At 35.8% G+C, this 22,552-nt stretch overlaps 1 protein-coding gene across 2 annotated transcripts in view; it reads left to right on the top strand.

Moving 5' to 3' along the window:
- The window catches only part of LMBRD1 (LMBR1 domain containing 1), a 112,551-nt gene that overhangs the window by 12,870 nt on the left and 77,129 nt on the right, over nt 1-22,552 (top strand). For both annotated transcript variants that reach the window (XM_060615858.2, XM_060615860.2), the window contains 2 exons: nt 15,018-15,115; nt 17,245-17,312. In XM_060615858.2, coding sequence (XP_060471841.1) covers nt 15,018-15,115; nt 17,245-17,312 — 166 coding nt within the window. The remainder of the gene's footprint in view (nt 1-15,017; nt 15,116-17,244; nt 17,313-22,552) is intronic.

The following is a 22,552-nucleotide window of genomic DNA, read 5'->3' as shown; positions in this document are numbered from 1 at the left end:
ATGTTCTCTCTGGATATACATAAGACTTGTGTTTTTATAAAAATATTAATGCTGATTTAAGGAAGGGATGTCAATTTTTTTCAGCAATGAATCAATGTGTTGAATAAGAATTCAGCAGGACACTAAATTGGAAACTGAAAAACATAGTTTCTTTTGGTGGGATAATTTTTTCAAGGGTTTCATTGAATTTTAACTTAGTTGCTTTGGCTCTGCCTTTGCCTTTTCTCCTGATCTAAAATCTTCAGAACCCATGTAATTCTATCCCTCTGGCATGTATTTTAGAAATATTTTGTGGTATTTTAATGTAGAATTCATTATTTCTGATGAATACATTAAATGTAAATCATAAAATATAAATTTGACCTGTTAGAACCTTCGAAATGGTGCTGTATTAAACAGAATGTTATCTTTTCAGTACAGATTTTGGTAGGATGTATATAAATCACTTCAAAAAAGTTTTGGGGGAAGGGAGCCTCTCTTCTATGTGACACTAAAGTGTATTTGTGCAATAGAGCACATGACAAGATAAGGCAACTTTTATCTTGGTGCAGTCCAGGTTGAAGAGCCATATTTTATCATTGAACTTAGAGGCTACCAGATTAATCCATTGTAACCAAGGTTACAAAGACTTTTATACAGGAATGTTAATTGAATGAACATGTTAATGAAGCCCTTCCAGTTGTTTTATGGAGAGAATTAATCTACCTAAAATGATTTTAGTGTGTATTTTTCTCAATTCTCCTAAGGAAATATGTCCCTACTATTTTAAATGCATAGCATGGGAGATAAGTTAATCATTACAAACAGTAGAGGACTTAAGGATAAAGGGTTTGATTTTTGGCAGAACTTGAGTTATAGTTGGAAACATAACTACCTTGGGATAGTATAGTTGAGATACTGACCTAGGGAAGAAATTTGCATGAGAAGCCAAATAATGATAGAAGATTTCTTGATGACTGTGGATTCAAAGCAAGACTAATATTAATCGTTTTTGGCATAAAGTTAGTCATATCCACCTTAGCTATGGCTAATAGGCTCTTGGCTTTTACTTAGATGGTGACCTACCGCCGGGAGCCTAAAGGATTGTATAGCTTCTGAAATAGTTACTATTCCCAAGCCCACCTGTTTCTCCAGAAATGCTAGATATTATCCAAAGAACTATTTTTATGTATCCATTCTGTGAGATTCCATAGTTTATCTAATTTCTTCTAACATATCAACATGTTTTCATTGTCTAACCTTGCCAAGAACTGTATGAGACTTTCATATTCAACGTTTTACTTAATTTTCATGAATGTCATTTTTTGGGAAGTATTTTCTATCTTTTACAGATGGAGAAATTGATATTTAGCGATATTAAAGATCACCTTGTTAGTGAGTGGCATAACCTAAAGCTGGAGCTTTGTGGCATTAAATGAGCTGCCTTTTAATAAATGGTTCTGGGGATGTTACCTGTGGGAATTCTTCATAGCACTGAACCCCCAGGGCAGCTCCAAAAATCATCTGGGATCTTTTAAATAATACGGAATGCTAGATTACACCCAGAATGAGTCTGGTTTACGTTGGTGTTCCATTAATGTCACCAGTGCTCTTACCAGAAAAGTGTTTATGTATTGGAAAGTTGTAAAACTCAAGGTGGTGGATTCAAGTTTTCCAAAAATCTTAATTTTCTTTTGAAAACTTAGGTTTTATTGGGCAGCAATACTATTACTTATTTTCTTTGAAGTGACAAAGCCACTTTATTCATTTTTGAGAAAGTCTATCTAATACTCAAGCCTGGATAACTACTGCTTGTCTGTCAGTTGTTCTTTCAAGAAAAATGGTGTTCTTTGAAAAAAAGTGCCTAGTGTAGCTCACAAGTGAAATACCAGAGTGCTTCTCACAAGGGCAATTTATGTGCACCTCTCTTCTCACAGGATATTAAAAAGGTGGGTACTCAAAGGTAGACATCTAATGGAATTATTACCGTGTCAAAAGGGACTTCCCTAAATAAAAGTTTTCCCCACTGGTGATTGCTTGGTGGCGAAAAATATAATAACTATGGGGTGCCTGGTGGCTCAGTTGACTAAGTGACTGACTCTTGATTTCGGCTCAGGTCATGGTCTCACAGTTCGTGAGTTCAAGCCCCATGTGGGGTTTTGTGCTGACAGTATGGAGCCCCCTTGGGATTCTCTCTCTCCCTCTCTCTCTCACCCCTCCCCTGCTCGCTCTCTCTCTCTCTCTCTCTCTCTCTCTCTCTCAAAATAAATAAACTTAAAAAAATAGTAGCTGTTAGTGGAATGGCTAATGACATTTTGATATTATGAAAATAATTTTCATATTTGCATACCCTGAAATGATCCGTGCTAATCCTAGGGTCTGGAAACCGTATTTTTGAGATACTTCTGTTATATTAATGGAACTTTGGGTATTTTTTTCCTGGAGATTCAGGCCAACTAGCTGCTGCTTCTACCTGCTTGTTCTCCCCTAGCTATTGATTGGTTATTAACAGTCCTCAGGTACCTGAAGCTGCCTGCAAAGGAGTCTCCTGGAGCTTGTTGAAGGATGAGAGAGTAAAGTTGTTTATTTCTGCTCTTTTGCCCTATACTCATAGGGATTCTGTACTCAGAAGAGACCCCCTCATATGAGGCTATTGTTTATCCTAGAAACATTCAGGATTCAGTCCTTTTTTCCTTTTTGAATGTTTTTATTTCTTGATTTATATCTTTAAACTTCTTTGATATTTTCTTTTATAAAACTGCTCTTGTCTGACATTTTTGTTTCACTTCTGTTTTAATCTCATGTTTGAACCTGTTCAAGTTTTTATCTCATGTATGTGTTTAGGCTTTTTATCTGAGTTCTATTTTTACATTTCAAATTTATTTTAATCTTTAAGTTTTTACATTGTATTAATTTTAATTTATTGTAAAGCTTACTATAATGTTTTCTCTAACCATTCTTGAAATTTTTAGTTTTAACACTTTCACTACTTTCTTTTAATTTCTTTTATAAAATTTTTAATTTTTAAAAAATTTTTTAGTTTTTTAAAATACAATTTATTGTCAAATTGGCTAACATACAGTGTGTAAAGTGTGCTCTTGGTTTTTGGGGTAGAATCCCATGGTTCATCACTTACATGCAACAGTGCTCATCCCAACAAGTGCCCTCCTCAATGCCCATCACCCATTTTTCCCTCTCCTCCACCGCCCGCTTCCACCTTCAGTTTGTTCTCTGTATTTAAGAATCTCTTATGGTTTGCCTCCCTCCCTCTCTGTAACTATTTTTTTCCCATTCCCTTCCCCATGGTCTTCTGTTAAGTTTCTCAAGATCCACATATGAGTGAAAACATATGATATCTGTCCTTCTCTGACTGACTTATTTCACTCAGCATAATACCTTCCAGTTCCATCCACATTGTTGCAAATGGCATGATTTCATTCTTTCTCATTGCCAAGTAGTATTCCATTGTATATATAAACCACATCTTCTTTATGCATTCATCAGTTAATGGGCATTTAGGCTCATTCCTTAATTTGGCTATTGTTGAAAGTGCTGCTATAAGCATTGGGGTACACGTGCCCCTATGCATCAGCACTCCTGTATCCCTTGGATAAATTCCTAGTAGTGCCATTCCTGGGTCATAGGGTAGTTCTATTTTTAATTTTTTGAGGAACCTCAACACTGTTTTCCAGAGTGGCTGCACCAGTTTGCATTCCCACTCACAGTGCAAGAGGGTTCCCGTTTCTCCACATCCTCACCAGCATCTGTTATTTCCTGGGTTGTTAATTTTAACCACTCTGACCGGTGTGAGGTGGTATCTCAGTGTGGTTTTGATTTGTATTTCCCTGATGAGGAGTGACGTTGAGCATTTTTTCATGTGTCTGTTGACCATCTGGATGTCTTCTTTGGAAAAGCATCTATTCATGTCTTCTGCCCATTTCTTCACTGGATTATTTGTTTTTTGTATGTTGAGTTTGGTAAGTTCTTTATAGATTTTAGATACTAATCCTTTATCTGATATGTTATTTGCATATATCTTTTCCCATTCCGTTGGTTGCCTTTTGATTTTGTGATTGTTTCCTTAATTTCTTTTAAGTGAATTTTCATTTTACTTAATAGTTTCTCTAACTTTTTGTTTTGATTTTGTATACATTCAGGGGTTGTAGCAATAGAGCCCAAACCAAAAGCGGGAATTATTCAAGACTGGTGTGTTCAGCCCTTCTGTAATTGTCCTATCACTTTATCCTAGAGACCCTTCCTTCTTCTGACACTGATTCTTGGGTGTCATTTTTTGTGTAGATGTAAATTGAATTATATAGTATATATTGTTTTCTGTTTCGTTTCTTTAGTGTTTAGCATTATATTTGAGATTCATCTGTATTATTGCAGGTAACAGTACTTTGTTGATCGTCATTGCTATAAATATTCCATTGTATTAACATATCATAGCTTGTTTATTCTGAAATTCATGATCAGTTGAGTTCAGTTTTGGGCTGTTTTTTTTTTTTTTTTCAATATATGAAGTTTATTGTCAAATTGGTTTCCATACAACACCCAGTGCTCATCCCAAAAGGTGCCCTCCTTAATACCCATCACCCACCCTCTCCTCCCTCCCACCCCCCATCAACCCTCAGTTAGTTCCCAGTTTTTAAGAGTCTCTTATGTTTTGGCTCTCTCCCACTCTAACCTCCTTTTTTTTTTTTCTTTCCCCTCCCCCATGGGTTTCTGTTAAGTCTCTCAGGATCCACCTAAGAGTGAGAACATATGGTATCTCTCTTTCTCTGTATGGCTTATTTCACTTAGCATAACACTCTCCAGTTCCATCCACGTTGCTACAAAGGGCCATATTTCATTCTTTCTCATTGCCACGTAGTACTCCATTGTGTATATAAACCACAATTTCTTTATCCATTCATCAGTTGATGGACATTTAGGCTCTTTCCATAATTTGGCTATTGTTGAGAGTGCTGCTATAAACTTCGGGGTACAAGTGCCCCTATGCATCAGCACTTCTGTAACCCTTGGGTAAATTCCTAGCAGTGCTATTGCTGGGTCATAGGGTAGATCTATTTTTAATTTTTTGAGGAACCTCCACCCTGTTTTCCAGAGCGGCTGCACCAGTTTGCATTCTCACCAACAGTGCAAGAGGGTTCCCGTTTCTCCACATCCTCGCCAGCATCTATAGTCTCCTGATTTGTTCATTTTGGCCACTCTGATTGGCGTGAGGTGATATCTGAGTGTGGTTTTGATTTGTATTTCCCTGATGAGGAGTGACGTTGAGCATCTTTTCATGTGCCTGTTGACCATAGTTTTGGGCTGTTTCAAATACTACTGGTTTGAGGATCTAGTGTATCTGTATTTTTTTTAAAAAGCATTTACTGCATTGTTGTCCACCATACGAATGCTCTTATTCAAAGAATCCTAGATTATTAGGTGTTATAATAAGTTCTTTTTGCTCTTCAGTGTTTCTCTAGTGAAAATAGATGTATGCATATTTGGATGAGGTTAAGTTACAGAACTAAGGAAGAATAAGATGGACCAAGAAACTTACAAACTCCTATTTCTATGCTATGCCTTTTCTATGCCATGCCTTAAGAGCACTTAAGAGGGCTTTTATGAAGTTTTTCGTTACTCCCTGTTGGTTAAATCCTGAAAAGTTGTACCTGGAGTCTTTACTATGCATTTTGAACGTAGGGTTTACAACCTCCTAGTGTCTTAGTTTGAGATGAGTACTGTGGGACCTTGAAGTCATTTAACTTCTTTATGACTACTCCACTTGTGAAGTGGTGATAAAGTAGTATCTACTTCATGGTATGAGGAGTATGAGACATGTGGTATCTGGTATCTGTTGTTGTTTTAATTCACATCAGCTAAGAGAGCAAGGAGAGTAAACCTCTGTGCAATGATACGGGAAAATTAGAAGAATTGACCTAACATCTCATCAGATTTACATCTTTTTGATTTTTTGTTTTAAAATATTTTTTTAAGGTTTATTTATTTTTGAAACAGAAACAGAGACAGAGGGGGAGCGGGGGAGGGGCAGAGAGAGAGGAAGACAGAATCTGAAGCAGGCTCCGGGCTCCGCGCTGTCAGCACAGAGCCCGACGTGGGGCTCGAACTCACGAATCATGAGATCGTGACCTGAGCTGAAGTTAGACGCTTAACCGACTGAGCCACCCAGGCGCCCCACATCTTTTTGATTCTTTATTGTTGTGAAAACATCTCTAAATTGCTTTTCTAGGTAAGATGGACTGAGACTAAATTGGAGGACTTTTTTTTTTTTTTTTGATTCAGTTTTGTGAAGTTCTTGATGAGATAGTTGTGCTTTCCTTCCCCCTTCTTAAAAGACTGTATTCTTAATTATTGGGGGAGTTTTCTAAATGGCTTTGGATTACATTTGCTCAAGACATTCTCTGGATAATGACTCCATGAGACTTAGTGTCCTAAGGATTTGTTTCCAAGTGGAAATAGTAGAGGAAACAAACAACCAAAAAAAAACCCAAAAAACCTCTTAAGGAAAATGACTATTCTTCAGACTACATATTCTAAGTTAAAGCCTATAAACAGTTTTGTTCTCTCAGTTGTATACTGTCAGATCATGCTCCTTGCTGTTTGAATCAGTGAGTTACTATTAACAGCAGTAGTAGTTACCTGTTGTGTGTACCAAATCACACCCAAATTTAGCAGTTTAAAACAAACATTATCTCACAGTTTCTCTGGGTCAAGAATCCAGATGCAGCTGACATAGCAGTATTGCAAATATTGACAGATTTGATGTTTAGTCAACATATAATACTTTTATACTTGCAAAATATTTATTAAGCATGTAACATATAAAGTTTGAAGTCCCTTGTGTGCCTTTCCCTGGTGCCATCTCTCCTCCAACCCCCTTAGAAGTAATCACTATTCTGACTTTTTTAGTCTGTTAATCCCTTGCTTTGCCTTGCTGTATCTGCCATGCTGTATCTTTGGTTTTACATTTTGAACTTTATACGAAATTACTTGTTTTCATTCAGCCTTATGTTTCTGAGATTCTTATGTGTTCTTGCATAAAGTGTAGTTTATTGTGTCTGAATATAACACATGGTAATCAGTCTGGACATTTGGATTTTTTGCTACTAAAAACTGTGTGAGGAACATGTTTGTACATGTTTCCTGTTGCATATGTGCCAAATACATACATAAAATTGATGGACCATAAGTTATGTGCATCTTGAACATTCTAAATAATGACAAATTATTTTCCTCAGTATTTATACCACTTTAATTCCCATGAAAAGGGTGTGATCCTTCCAATTGCTCTGTATCCTAAAGTTGGTGTTTTTGTTTTTGCTGTTATATTCCAATAGAACATTATTTACAAAAGCAGGTGGTGGGCCAGATTTGGCCTATAGGCTGTAGTTTCCTGGCCCCTGGCCCGATCTATTACAGTTATATAGAAAATAAAAATAAAAGCTGTGTGTGCAATCAACAACTAAAAGAAAACATCCCAAAGGTTAAATTAGGTGGCATTTAGGTAGTTGAATTATGTGTAACTGTTTTATTTTGTGTGTATATTTTTATTTTGCAAGATTACCAAAATGAGTATATACTACCTTCAAAATGAAGGGGAGAAAAAGAACATTTAAAAGTGTTCATGTATTGGGGCACCTGGGTGGCTCAGTTGGTTAAGTGTCTGACTTCAGCTCAGGTCTTGATCTCATGGCTCATGAGTTGGAGCCCCGTGTTGGGCTCTGTGCTGACTGCTCAGAGCCTGGAACTTGCTTTGGATTCTGTCTCCCTCTCTGTCTACCCCTCCCCCGTTCATTCACTTTCTCTCTCTCTCTTTCTCTTTCTCTCTCTCTCTCTCTCTCTCTCTCTCCTCCCTCCCCCTCTCTCTCCCTCTCCCTTACCCTTTCTCTCTTTCTCTCTTTCAAAAATAAATAAACATTTAAAAAAAAGTGTTCATGCATTATCTGAGTTCTTGGAATAGCAAGGAAACTGTAACCTGAGATTAAAATATTGCTATAAAATACTACTGACAAGGGGTACCTGGGTGGCTCAGTCAGTTGAGCATCTGACTTTGGCTTAGGTCATGATCTCCTAGTTAATGAGTTTGAGGCCCACGTCGGGCTGTGTGCTGACAGCTCAGAGCCTGGAGCCTGCTCTGGATGCTGTGTCTCCCTCTCTCTGCCCCTTTCCCTCTCATGCTCTGTCTCTCTCTGTCTCTCGAAAAATGAATAAACATTAAAAAAAATTTTTTAAATACTACTGACAAGACTAATATTATTTGGATAATATGGAAGGGCGAGACTGTGGCTGTAGTTTCAGAATCCATAGTGTACTTTTTTTGGAGTATAGTTGACACACAATGTTACATTAGTTTCAGGTGTTCTCTATGCCAAACTTGGATACTGCTATGTATTTTTAGTTTTTGCCAGTGTGGCAAGTGTGAAATGATAGGTCCTTAATCTTCATTTCTCTTATTTTGAAAAAGAAATTGCATGTTTTTAAAAAATTTATTGGCTTTTTCAATTTTCTATTTGAGTTACCTTTTTTAAAGTTAGGTTGTTTGTGTTTTTCTAACCGTTTTAAGACATTTTTTTAATGTGGTCTGAGCTGTTCACACAGTGATTCCAAATATTTTATTTTTCCTCCCACTGAGTTCCACTCCCCCCATCTTTCTTATGAAAGTCGGGACTTCTGAGCTTTGATTTAGCCATATTCATGAACCCTATAATGATGACTGGAACATACTCATTAGATATTTGAGTTGAATACATTTTATCAGAGGAGATAATCATGTGAGGTGTTTTTTTTTTTTTTTTTTTTTTAATCTTTTAAGTAATGTATTACATAGGTAAATTATTCTTCAACCAACTTTGCGCTCCTAGGATAAACCTTGATTGGTCATGATGGTGGCTTTTTTGGTTTTTAAATCTCTTGTTGGGCTTGTTTTGCTGTTACCTTATTTGGGATTCTCTTAAAAATTGAGAGGTGAGACTGGTTTATAAATTTCCTGTATCTTATTATTCTTGTCAGGTTTGCATATGAAAACCCTGCTAGCTTCATAAAATGAACTGAGAAGTGTTTTTGTTATTACTGTTATTATTATTTTAGAGAATGCTATGGACCAGTGAGCATTACATGGGACTCTGTCCCATAATCTGTACCCATCTTTAATAACTAAGGGATAGAAGTGAGTCTGGTAGTTTGTACAATTATTTCTAATGACCTAGTCACAAAACTTGTTTCTAGTAACTGAGTTCTGCTGGTTAGAATTCTTAATAGCCAGATGGAAGCACTTCTAGTAAGGATGAAACAATAGTTTCATTGAATTAGAGGTATTACTTCCACCTAACCATTTGGTTTCCTTATTCTATTGAAATGAACAGGCAATAATAGTTACCATGTTGGCTGGAATGATTGATGCTGGTTATTAGGGGAAATAGAGTTGCTGCTACACAGTGAAGGCAAGAGGTATATCTAAAACCCAGGGGATTCTGGGGCATCTCATGATGCTAGCATGTTCAGTGGTAAAAGTTAATTGAGATCTGTTACACTCATGACTCACAGGCTACCAACAGCTCTGGATAGTTCAGGAGTGAATGTTTGGGTTCTCCTATTTCTCGTGTCATATTCTGTTTTAGGGCTTACACCTGTCTGCTGTTTAGCAGATTGGAAATACATGGCATATATAGTATAGTGTTGTCCTTATTTTATTTTATTTTTTTTTAGTCTCATTTAAAATAAGTCTGGAAATGGGCTATTCAGGGATCATATGGCAGTACTATGGCATCATGAGGGTCGTAAGCTTGTGGGGTTTTTTTTTGTTTTTTTCCTCTGCTCTCCATCCTTAGTACATGATTTCCATCTTATATAGTTACCAAAGTCCAAAATGATGGCTGGAGTTTAAGTTGTCATGTATCCATTTCAGGCAGGAAGCTGGAGAAAAGGGGAAGGACAAAAAGGGGCATAGCAGCTGAAATGAAAATGAGTATTTGGATATGCAGCTAGCAGTCCTGACCCCGGATTCTTTCAGCTGGGTAAATGGGATAATTTTAGAAGGCTTTTAGAATTCCCAGAATATCTTTATACTTTGACCCTCTAAAACAAAATGCTTTGTAGTAATGATTAATTATATCTCACAATATTGACTAAATTATCCTTTGTTTTAGTGTTTTCATCGGTAGTTAGGAGGAACAAAGAATGTCTAAAAATTCAAAAGCCTAATTTATCCCAGTTGGGGCACTTGGGTGACTCAGTTACTTAAAGCGTCTGACTCTTGATTTCACTTCAGGTCATGATCTCATGGTTCATGGGCTCGAGCCCCATGTTGGCTTTGGACTGATAGCATGGGGCCTGCTTGGGATTCTTTCTCTCCCACTCTGTCTCTGCTCCTTCCCTGCTTGCGTACTCTCCCTCTTTTTCAAAATAAATGAACTAAAAAAAAGCCTAATTTATCCAAATTCATTTTCCTGTGAGTTGCAATTTAATGATAGACATTTTTTAAAAGGTAGATTGTCTGCTTTGTGTATATGAAATGATCGTAACAATTATCATATATTCTTTGACCCAGTTTTTGTCCATATCCTTTTAAGATGGACATGACATGATTGCTCTCTGTTCATTTGTTTTTGCTGCTTTCTTGCTAAGTTTTTTAAAAAAGAATTTGTTTTATGAGTTTAATTCTTGCCAATTTTTGTGGACATGGGGTTCTAAAATTTGTTAATATGTTTTCTTTGATGTTAGTGGGACTATTAAACCAAACAGTCTGTTTATCTTTTACTTGCTAGTAGCAATCTTTTAACAAAAACATTTACAAATTAAAGCACACTTTATAAAGATGTAAGGATATCAGAGTGTCATCACTGTTAAGAATAATTTTCCTTTGTACATAATTATCAGTTTGAAGTAGAACTTTAAAAGAAGCAATTTCTCTGTTTCATGATAGTGGTAGCAGCAACTTTTTTTTTTTATTTACAGGTATATAAACTCACCTGGACATTAGGGAACTAATCTGAAACACATAAAAATGTTAGTTTTTTTTTTTTCTTTACAGATTAACATTTATGGACTAAAGGAAGGGATCTTTATGAAGGACACTGAAAAAGAATAGTCAGAAGATAGTTGATTTAGAGTGTGGTGTTAGCAAAGCAAAGATTTAGAGCAGTTGTTCTACATGTATTTTGAATCACAGACTGCTGAAGGGATATTATAGAATCTTCTCGGAAGTGTGTCTCTTCCCCACTTCCTTCCTTCAGGTGTTGATTCCTAGAAACTGTCTCTTTTGGGTTGTTCCTGTCAGCAACATATGCAGATTTTAGTTGCTGTACATCTTCATATCTCTTTACAGTCAGTAGCTACCACAACCACTTTTTTGACTTGTGTTGCAATAAATTAGTTTTCCAGTTTTAGAACTTCCTTAAGTTCAGTCACAAAAAATGTACTCTTGTGTCTGGGCTTGTTTTATTCCTTGTGTGTATCCGTAGTTCTTTTTTGTTACTATATACTAGTCATTTGTTTAAATATAATACCACTTAGTTTGTTTATCTGTTTACCTGTTGATGGACACTTGGATTGTTTCCAGTTTTTGGCCACTGTGAATAATGTTGCTGAGAACACTTTTGTTGTTCACCTGAGTCTGTTCAGTTATCGCCTACCTTCAGGAAGGCCTGCTTGTGTGGCTGACCCTGGACTAACTCCTGTGAACCCAATGCTTGGATGTACTTTGTATTGTGCCTGTTTTACAAGTCCCCAGTAAAAGCCCTGGACTCTGTAACCTCAGCAGGCTTCTCTGGGCAGAAACACTTTGCATATTTTGCTGCTCTTCATTGAGAGAGGAATAGACTTGCTGGATCACGTGGTAGTTGTAAGTTTAACCTGGTAAGAAACTACTAAACGGTTTTCTGTAGTGTTGGGCCACTGTACCCTGCCTCTAGCAAAGTATGAGAATGTCAGTTGCTTTACATTCTTGGCAGCACTTGGTATTGTCAGTTGAATTTTAGCTGTTCTTTTGGGTATGTGTATCTCATTGTCGGTTTAATTGACATCTTCTTGATGACTAACGATGAGGGCCTTTTAAAGTGTGCTTGTTGGCCATTTTGTATATCTTCCATGGTGAAGTGTCTGTCTTTTGTCCATTTTAAAAAATGGGTTATTTGTATTTTAATCAGTTATAGGAATTAATTTTATAGTTTGTTATGCTAATTGAATACGATGTTAACTTATGTAGCTACAAGATCATTGATCACAGGGGTTCAGGAATACAAGTAATGTTTATGAAATAGCCATAGGCTGTTTGGCTACCTAAAGGCATAAGCCACCAAGTAGTAGACATAAGCAACATGCTGAGAGTGAAGCCAAGCCTTATGGCACCTGTTAATTTATGAAAATTTGGGGGATGTGGCTATCAGCCCACTAAACTCTGTTATGCTAATTTAGGGTTCCTCCTATTCTATATAAGTTATTTGATTAATTGATTATTTATTTATATTTTGAGATAGTGTATGCACCTGAGCATTTGAGTGGGGCAGGGGCAGAGAGAGGGAGAGAGAGAATCCCAAGCAGTTTCTTTGAGCTATTAGGGCAGAACTCAAAAAGGGGCTCAATCTCAATAACCATGATATCATGACCTGAGCCGAAATCAAGAGTCCAAACACTTAACGGACTGATCCACCCAGGTGTCCCTATTTGATTATTTTAATCATAATTATTAGAATAGTATTTAGTGTGATTTGTAGTTGTGTCCCTTTTATTTTTACTTTTTTAAAGTTTTTAGAATACTTATTTTGGTTACATTTGGAATATGTGTTATTTCCATTGGCTGTTAGATTTATAATAGAAATATTAATAATAACTACAGCTGATTGTTGACCAACACAGGTTTGAACTGTTAGTTACACTTAATGTGGATATTTTCTGATAAATCCGTACAGTACTATAAATGTATTTTCTCTTCCTTATGATTTTAATACCATTTTCTTTTCTCTAGCTGGTGTTATTGTAAGAATGTGTTGTATAATACATGTAACATATAAACTGTGTGTTAATTGACTGTTTATGTTACCAGTAAGGCTTCCAGTCAAGAGTAGGCTATTAGTTAAGATTTAGGGGAGCCAAAAGTTATATGCAGATTTTCATCTCTGCAGGGAGTGTGCCTCAATCCCCACATTATTCAGGGGTTAACTGTATTCTCAGTCTTGTGATAGAAACACCAGTGTTCATTACCCTTAAAGAGTTACTGCCATTAATAGTTTCTCATAATATTAAAGGACTGTATATATTTCTTTTTTTTAATATGAATTTATTGTTAAATTGGTTTCCATATAATACCCAGTGCTCATCCCAACAGGTGCTCTCCTTAATACCCATCACCCACCCCCCCATCAACCCTCAGATTGTTCTCAGTTTTCAAGAGCCTCCTATGGTTTGACTCCCTCCCTCTCTAACTTTTTTTTTCTCTCCCCTTCCCCCATAGTCTTCTGTTAAGTTTCTCAGGATCCACATAAGAGTGAAAACATATGGTATCTGTCTTTCTCTGTGTGACTTATTTCACTTAGCCTAACACTCTCCAGTTCCATCCACGTTGCTACAAAAGGCCATATTTCATTCTTTCTCATTGCCAAGTAGTATTCCATTGTGTATATAAACCACAATTTCTTTATCCATTCATCAGTTGATGGACATTTAGGCTGTTTTCATAGTTTGGCTATTGTTGAAAGTGCTGCTATAAACATTGGGGTACAAGTGCCCCTGTGCATCAGCACTCCTATATCCCTTGGGTAAATTCCTAGTAGTGCTATGGCTGGGTCATAGGGTAGATGTATTTTTAATTTTTTGAGGAACCTCCACACTGTTTTCCAGAGCGGCAAGACTGCATATATTTCACTAAACATCTGTAGTGCCCAAATTTAGTTTGCTGACAGTTATTTTATGATTGCTCAATAAAAATTACCTTTTACTTTTCTATTGATTATTTAGGGCTGTTTGCTGAGTTTTATAGCTATGCTGCATTCATGGGGCTGTTTCATAAGTGGCCTCCAGATAAATGAGATAGTGCTAGCAAGTATTAAGATCATGTTTAAAAATTCTATAACATATAATCATTCCTTCCAACGGTAAAGTAATTGAGGTTATATTATACATTACTAACAAATCCTTTTTTTTTTTTTACAAAGGAGTATAATGATTATTATCCTGTGATTGTCTTATATAATTATATTGTCCCTCTTTCCGTGAACTTATGTACATGCAAATAAGTGTAAATTCACAGAAAATTTTAAAAACACGTTTCTTAGGTTTATGAAGCCTCTAAAAGTTGTTTATGTTGTTTTTGTTGTTAAATATACTTTGGCTGTTCAAATTTTAAGTTTTAGATTGAATTAAAAAAATACTTTGGCTACTGGGTCAGAGTATCTTTAGTATTATTTTAAAGCAGATAAATAGTAATTTGTATCTGTTAACTTTGAATCTGATTTTACTGTTTTACCATTCTTAACTTCTCTCAGTTTTGATTTGTATAAGATCAGTTTTATAACACTCCATATTTTAAACTTAGATTGAGGAAATTATTTGTACCAAAAGAACAGTATCAATTATAGCTGTTTCTTTAACTTGAGTGGCAAATGTTTTGTCAACTTTACTTGATTTTAAGTTGGAAGGAATATAAAAGTTAACATTCCCTTAAATGAGGTGGTTCATAGGAAGTTCTTAGCACTGTGGTGAGTACATAGTAAGAGCTCAAATGTTAGCCGTCACACTTTTTATAGGCACAGTTATTATCATTATTATTGCTGAAAATTGACCCATAGTTAATTTGAATTGTGATGGTGCTATTGATTTCTTGGGACAGGGGTCAGAAAAGGCTGATTTGGATATTACATATAAACATAGAGTTACAGGTCTAAAGATCAGATGGGGGAGCAAATTTGGTATGTAAATGTGAATTTGGTTAAGTTAATTTGTATGTTAATATACACACACATAAGAATATATGTATGATAATTATTAAGTTCAAATGTATTCTGTAGAACTCAGTCTATTATTTCTTTCCACAGCCTTATATTCTGTTATATTATTCTGCGTGTTCTTCTGGATCCCTTTTGTCTACTTCTACTATGAAGAAAAGGATGATGATGATACTAGTAAATGCACTGTAAGTATGTTTGTTTTAGAGGTCCCAATTTAGGGGGAAGAGGAAAGATTATTTCCTCAAAGAATGACATGACTGTTTGAGTTTATTATAGAGTTGTGTTGTCTAATAGAAATACAATGTGAGCCAGGTGTGAAATTTTAAATTTTCTAATAGTGACATTAAAATAAGTAAAAAGGAGCAGTTGAAATTATTTTTAATGGTATGTTGTATTTGATGTAATAGGTTCCAAGTAGTATTATAATTTCAAATAGAGGCAAAACACATTATTAATGAGATATTAAGTTTCTTTTTTCACACTAAGTCTTTGAAATTTAAAATGTATTTTACATTACAGCACATCTCAGTTTGAACTAGCCATAATATCGAGTGCTCAATAGCCACATGTGACTTGTTTAGAGCAGTTCTAGAACAGGGATTGGCAGACTTTTTCCCTAAAAGGCCACGGAGTAAACATTTTAGGCTTTGTGGGCCATATAGTCCCTGTCTCAACTACTCACTTTTGCTCTTGTACTGTAGAAGTAGCCAGAGACAATACTTAATGAGCGTAATGTGATCCAGTAAAATAGGAAGCAGGCTACATGGGGCCCACAGGACAGTCTGCTGACCCTTGTTCTAGAACGTAAAGAACACTTGCAGACAATTTTTACTAATCCAGGATAACACTCATATAAAAACCTGATAAATATAACATACATGCATGTTCCAAATTTCAGACCATTGTCACTTAATATTAGTATAAAAATCTTAACTGAAATACTACTGAATTTAATTCAGAGGTATCTTAAAAATACATTAATATAGTATAACTGAGTTGGGCCCATCTCTAGATTACATGGGTAATTTGGAATCAGCACACCTATTAATATATAGTAATTTAATAGGTCAAAGAAATTGTATGTTGAAAGGTATTTGCTAAAATTGAATAGTTTTTTTCTGATTTAAGGGAAAAAAGCAGCATAAAAGGAATGTCTTTTGTCTTTTTATTGAATTACAGGAATTTGTTTTATACCTTGGTTATATTTTGTATTTAAGCACAAAAAAATATATGCAGTTTTCACTCAAAAGCCAGAATTATGCTTAATCAGGTTTATTAAAACCTTAAAGTATTTGCATTAAGATCAGGAGCAAGTACATAACAATATTTTAACTGATTACCTGAGTGGTAAAAAGTACAATTTGTTAGAGAAAAAATAAGATGTTTAAGTATTTATGAAGAAAGTCAAAATTAATTATTTGCAGATACCTATGTAACTCTATTTGAAAACCCAACATATGTAAGGTGGAGTGGCTGGTTAGGAAATTAATGTTAAAAACTGAATGAGATACATGCTTTCTCTTTTCACTTGTTCTAAAGTTCATCTTCCCCAACTCTTTGGTTGATCTTAAGATCCTCCTTAACCTTTAGTTTTTTTCCTAAAGACTGTCTTAAGTCCTTTGTGAAGAATTCGTTTATATGAAGCATGAATTTAAATTTTAAAAAGTGACTTTTAGAGACTTCATTAGGCTGAGAGACAAAATTTTTTTTTTTTTTTTTTTTTTTTTTACCAATTTAACCTTTTCTTTGAGGTTAACTTGTCTTTTCGTATTTAGAATATCCAGCTTTGTATTTTTCTTTGTCTTTGAACAAAGATAATGATAGATGTCTTATAAACTTACATATATGTTTTATATATTTGTTTTATATAAGTACATATTTTATATATAAAGTATATACACATATATGCATATTAAATATTTATTGCAATTACTATTATAACCCATTTCAATGAATTGGGGGAGAGGTATTATAGATTCTGATTGCTTCCTGTTTGGGGGAATATTTTATTAAATATTCTGATAATTTTACTAATGATGCTCACTGAAGAATTGATTATGTTTTTGAGTACTGATTTTCATAAGGTCTAATCATTGAAAAGATTTTAAAATCTAGTATGGTTTGCAGAGATACTTATGATGTGGCATATATGTTGTTTTTTATTAAATTTTAAGATTCTTTTTTTCAACAAGGAAATTTTATGCAATTGAATATAAATGTACATTTGATATGAAAGTACTGTTACACTGTAGCAAGAATATTTTATATTTTAAAGGTCTTACTAAATGGTATACTTTTTCTCCTTGGCATCTAGCAAATTAAAACAGCATTCAAGTATACTTTGGGATTTGCTGTAATTTGTGCACTTCTTCTTTTAGTTGGGTAAGTCTTGATTTTTTTCCCCCTGAAAATGGAAATAGTATATAATGGAAATAATAAAGACTCATTCAGAAAAATGTAGAAAGAAAATAAGAAAAAGAATAAACCACCTTTTATATCATCACCAAGCAATAACCACAATTATCCATTTTTGTCTGTGTTGTTCTGCCTAGACATTTTTTTATGTGGTCAGATACATGCAGAGTGCCCTTCCCCCCATACATATGCCCTCCAGGTTATAGTTTTACAGAAATGTGATTTCATTTTATGTAATTCTTGATAACCTACTTGCTGACATATTTTAGGTATGTCTTTAGGATAGTAGTGTAGATTCATTATTTTTGACAGTATTGCATTCTCTTTTTAGGATACAGTTTATTTAGGGGCCCCTGGGTGGCTCATTTGGTTAAGCATCCAGTCTTGATTTTGGCTTGGGTCATGATCTCATGGTTTGTGAGCTTGAGCCTCGTGTTGGGCTCTGTGCTGACAGTACAGAGCCTGCTTGGGATTCTCTCTCTCTCTCTCTCTCTCTCTCTCTCTCTCTCTCTGCCTCTTCCCTGCTCACACTCTCCCTCTGTCTCTCAAAATAAATAAATGAACATTTAAAAAAAAAAAGATGAAAGTTAAAGGATACAATTTATTTAATCTTCTAGTGACGACTACTTGGACATTTATGATGTTTGCAGTTTTTCCATTTTTATAAACAGTTCTTTGATGAAAACCCATCTGTGTATCTTTTCGAATCCAATGCATCAGTCTAAATCTTTGAATTAATGTTTGTCAGTGAGTTTCTTTCTTAAATCTTCTTCCTTAACGTTTTAATATCAATAAAGTTTTACAATTTTTTTTATACATTTAAAATTTTCTCTTTGGAAAACATTTATCCTTGTTAATGGAAGACATTTCTCCTTATTAAAATAGGTTTTGATTCTTTTTTTTTTTTTAATATTAGGAAATGTGTGAGGTGCTAATAAGCTTTTCAAAGTTCCCTTTTGTAATTTGATCTCAGAAACTTCAATAAATAAAAAGTAGCATTTATCAAATGCAATTTGTAGTGGGAATAAAATTGGTCAATAATCTTTTGTTGTTCTGAGTTCTTAGAACACAAATGCTTTATAATCAAGGCATATTTCCAGTACTCTTTGTCTGCCTTGATGTCATGAAAAAAGAGTACTTATTGAAAGAACATTTTTTTAGTAGTTTTTCTATTTATTTTAGGTATTGAATATATTTTTTTAGTGTCTGTTGGCCTTTTAAAAAAGCCAGTTATGTTAATGTGAAAGTTAATGTGAAAGTCTCTTCTCTAGAAACATAAATTATCCAGAACAGAGATCAGCAAACTTGAAAAAAAAATTTTTTTTAATGTTTATTTATTTTTGAGAGACAGAGCATGAGCGGGAGAGGGGCAGAGAGAGAGAGGAAGACACAAAATGCAGAGCAGGCTCCAGGCTCTGAGCTGTCAGCACAGAGCCAGATGCAGGGCTCAGACCCATGAACCATGAGTTCATGATGGGCTGACGTTGGATGCTTAACAGACTGAGCCACCCAGATGCCCCAAACTTTTGTTTTTTAAATGTTTATTTATTTTTGAGAGAGAGAAAGAGACAGCGCAAGCTGGAGACGTGCAGAGAAAGAGGGAAACACAGAAACTGAAGAAGTCTCCAGGCTTTGAGCTGTTAGCACAGAGCCTGGCATGGGGCTCGAACTCGTGAACCATGAAATCATAACCTGAACCAAAGTTGGACGCTTAACCAACTGAGCCACCCTAGTGCCCCAGCACACTTTCTTAAAGCATAGTTTTTTAAGTTAGAGGTCGATACGGTTTTTGTGGCAACTGCTCAACTTTACTGTAGCTCTATAGTAGTTGTAGACAATATGCAAACAGAATGACGTGGCTCAGTTCTAATAACACTTTATTGACAAACACCGGCAGTCAGAAGTTTGCCAGCTCCTGATTTAGAACATAACTGAGAACCATCAGTAAAACCACAAATCTTTATAACAGCCAGAGTATCTGTCCCAGATAAAAGGTATCCGAAGTATGTGTGTGTGTGTGTGTGTGTGTGTGTGTGTGTGTGTGTGTGTGTGTGTTTAAGAGAGAGAGAGAGAGACCTTGAATGGAGGATAAGTGTAGGGAGATAGAGAGAAAGACAGAGAGAGAGAGAGAGAGAGAGAGAGAGAGAGAGAGAGAATCTTAAGCAGGCTCCACACTCAGCGAGGAGTCCAACACAGGGCTCAATCCCATGACCCTGGGATCATGACCTGAGCTGAAATCAAGAGTCAGACACTGAACTGACTGAGCCATTGAGGCTCCCCCGGAAGTATATTTTTAAATTTACTCATTGTATTCATGGCAGATTACCCTCAATCCTCATTTAGAGTAACATTTTGCACGATTCTGATAGTTTTAACAGATCTCTAGATGACATTTATTTATTTATTTATAATTTTTTTTTTTTTTTTTACTGTTTTATTTACTTTTAAGACAGAGACAGAGCATGAATGGGGATGGGGCAGAGAGAGATGAAGACACAGAATTTGAAGCAGTCTCTAGGCTCTGAGCTGTGAGCACAGAGCCCAACACAGGGCACGAACTCAGGAACTGTGAGATCATGACCTAAGCTGAAGTTGGATGCTTAACCAACTGAGCCACCCAGGCGCCCCAACATTTATTTATTTAGAAGCAGTATACTAAAAGTTAAGCAAATGTTTCTTGCAAATATACCAATAACAAGAAGCGACAGTTTGACCAGCCCTTTTGAAGACTGCAACATTCACTTTTTTCCCACATATTATTGTGTACTAGTTATGTTGCAGATACCGTGCAAGGTGCTGGTGAAACAGCACTTAACAGAAAAGACAACTCCTTTTCTTCATGGCATACATTCAAGAGAGGCTTAGAGGGGCAGAGAAAGAAAATATACAAAAATAGGTTGTGTTGAGGTTGTGAAATGTTAGGGAAGGCACTGATGAGAATTTAATATTTGAGAAGACATTTGAAGCAAGTGAGAGAGCCATGAATATTTGTGGGGGGAAGAGCATTCCAGCAGATGAAAAGCCCTGAGGCAGCCCTGAGCCCTGGCATGTTTGAGACAAAGTGAGGAAACTAGTGTGGCTGGAGTGGAGTGAATGAAGGCTGCAGTAGCTGAAGATAGGGTCAGAGGTAACTAGATCTGCCAAATTTAGTAAGATATCATAGGCTTTTGTTAGGACTTTGACATTTCTTGTGGGAGAGATGAGAAGCTATTAGAGAGGTTTTGTTATTGAGGAACATAATCTGACATTTTAAAAGGATCCCTGGATGATGTTTTGGGATTTGATATTATGGAGCTAAGGGTAGAAGTATGAGATCTGTGAGGAAGCATGATGGCAAGGCATGATGGTAGCCGTTGGAGAAAGAGCCAGCAGGATATTCTGATAGGATAGATAGGTGGGGTGTGAGAGAAAGAAAGATTGAGGATGTACCTACTTTTAGCCAAACTGCAAAGTCTTAGGAACATTTCTCTCACTTTTAACACCAACTGCAACTTTGGGAAGTTCCTAAAACCATTCTTAGGTTTCATAATTCTCTAGAAAGATTTAAATAAATCACTGATAGCTGTCATGTTTATTGTTACCGTTTATTATAAGAAGTGAATACAGGTTAAAATCAGCCAAAAGAAGAGATGCATAAGATAGAGTCTGGGAGTATTCCAGATATGAAGCTTCCATTATCCTCAAGATATGTAACTCTTCTGGCATTGATGTAGGACTGTATACGTGGAGTATTGCCAACCAGGGAAACTCACATGAGCCTTAACATTCAGAGTTTTTATTGAGACTCTATTATGTAGACAAGTCTGATTGATTGATTGCCCACATAGTTATCTCAGCCTCTAGGTCAGTGGATGCCATATGACCCAGAGTCCACCACCGTAAATCATATGGTTGTTCTTTCTGGCCCACGACTTAAGATTGGGTGTTGCCAGCTCCTGCCCTAAATAAAGATACTCCTACGAGGCATGACAGTTGGGTACCTGGTGGAGCCATGGGCAAAATTCACACCTCTTTTTGGGCAAGGCCAAATTCTTTGCTACACAGAAAGAAGGGTGAAGTTGTCATCAACTGAGATAGGCACTTCTGAAGGAGGAGCAGGTTTGATGGGAGAGTATCAGAAGCTCAGTTTAGTTCATGGTACATTTTATAGGCATTCAGGAAGAGATGATGAGTAAGCCACTAGATTAAGCATTAGAAAAGTCAGAGTTTAGTCTCTGCTCTTCCAATATCAGTATCTAGCTCCAATGAGAAAATGAGTTTTTTTTCCTCCTTTGTAAAATATGAAAGATAAGCTGAAGAATTGCTAAGTGTTACTCCCTGTGCTACCTCCTGCCTTTCTCAATACTATGGTCCTTTTGTAATTGATTTGATAATGTTGGCTATCATGGTGGATAACCGGTGAGAAAGAATGGCATAGAAAAGCACCCATACAGGTGGAAGGCTTTGATTAAGGTGGAAGGATATTTCCTCCATTGTTATAAGAACAATAAAAATGAAGAGGTACAGGTAGGTTCTTAGGTTTTGTGTGCAAATAAAAGTATTCCTCTTTGATTGGCCTCTATTTTCTCATTGATATTTGAGATCTTTAGCTGAGAGCACTGATAGAGAAGGACATATGTGGACTCCTGTATTTCACAAGCCTGAAACTTGTGAATAAAAGACTAGTAATTGTTTTGGTTACCCAAGGTAGTGTTCTTCTCATTACCATATTTGAATGAGGTATATACATTTAGGTTAAGTGATTGACTAAATTTCCTGAAATTTTCTTGATGGTGACCTACTCCTCATTTTTGTTAAGTGATTTTTTTTTTCTTTTAAAACAGTAGATAATTTTATGGCAAAAACATTGTTGAGGTTTAATTCATGCAGCTAACATTTTTGGAGCACTTTGTTGGGTAGTGTGCAAAATCTTGGGGATAAAGATGGAGGGTCATTGTCTATTTCCTCAAGGTTCACAGTGGGGAGAGAGACATAAATATATAACTTGAGTTATAACATTTAAGTGCTGTAATAAGAGATAGGTACCAGGTTTTGATGATGGAGTAGCAAGTTCCTATTCTTTTTTTTTTTTCTTTCTAACATTTTATTTATTTTTGAGAGAGAGACACAGAGAGAGAGAGAGAGACAGAGTATGAGCAGGGAAGAGTTAGAGAGAGGGGGAGACACAGAATCCAAAGCAGGCTCCAGGGTCTGAGCTGTTAGCACAG

The sequence above is a fragment of the Panthera onca genome, chromosome B2 (assembly GCF_046562875.1).
Source record: "Panthera onca isolate mPanOnc1 chromosome B2, mPanOnc1 haplotype 2, whole genome shotgun sequence".
NCBI lineage: Eukaryota > Metazoa > Chordata > Mammalia > Carnivora > Felidae > Panthera > Panthera onca.
This window is presented reverse-complemented; position numbering and strand designations above follow the sequence as displayed.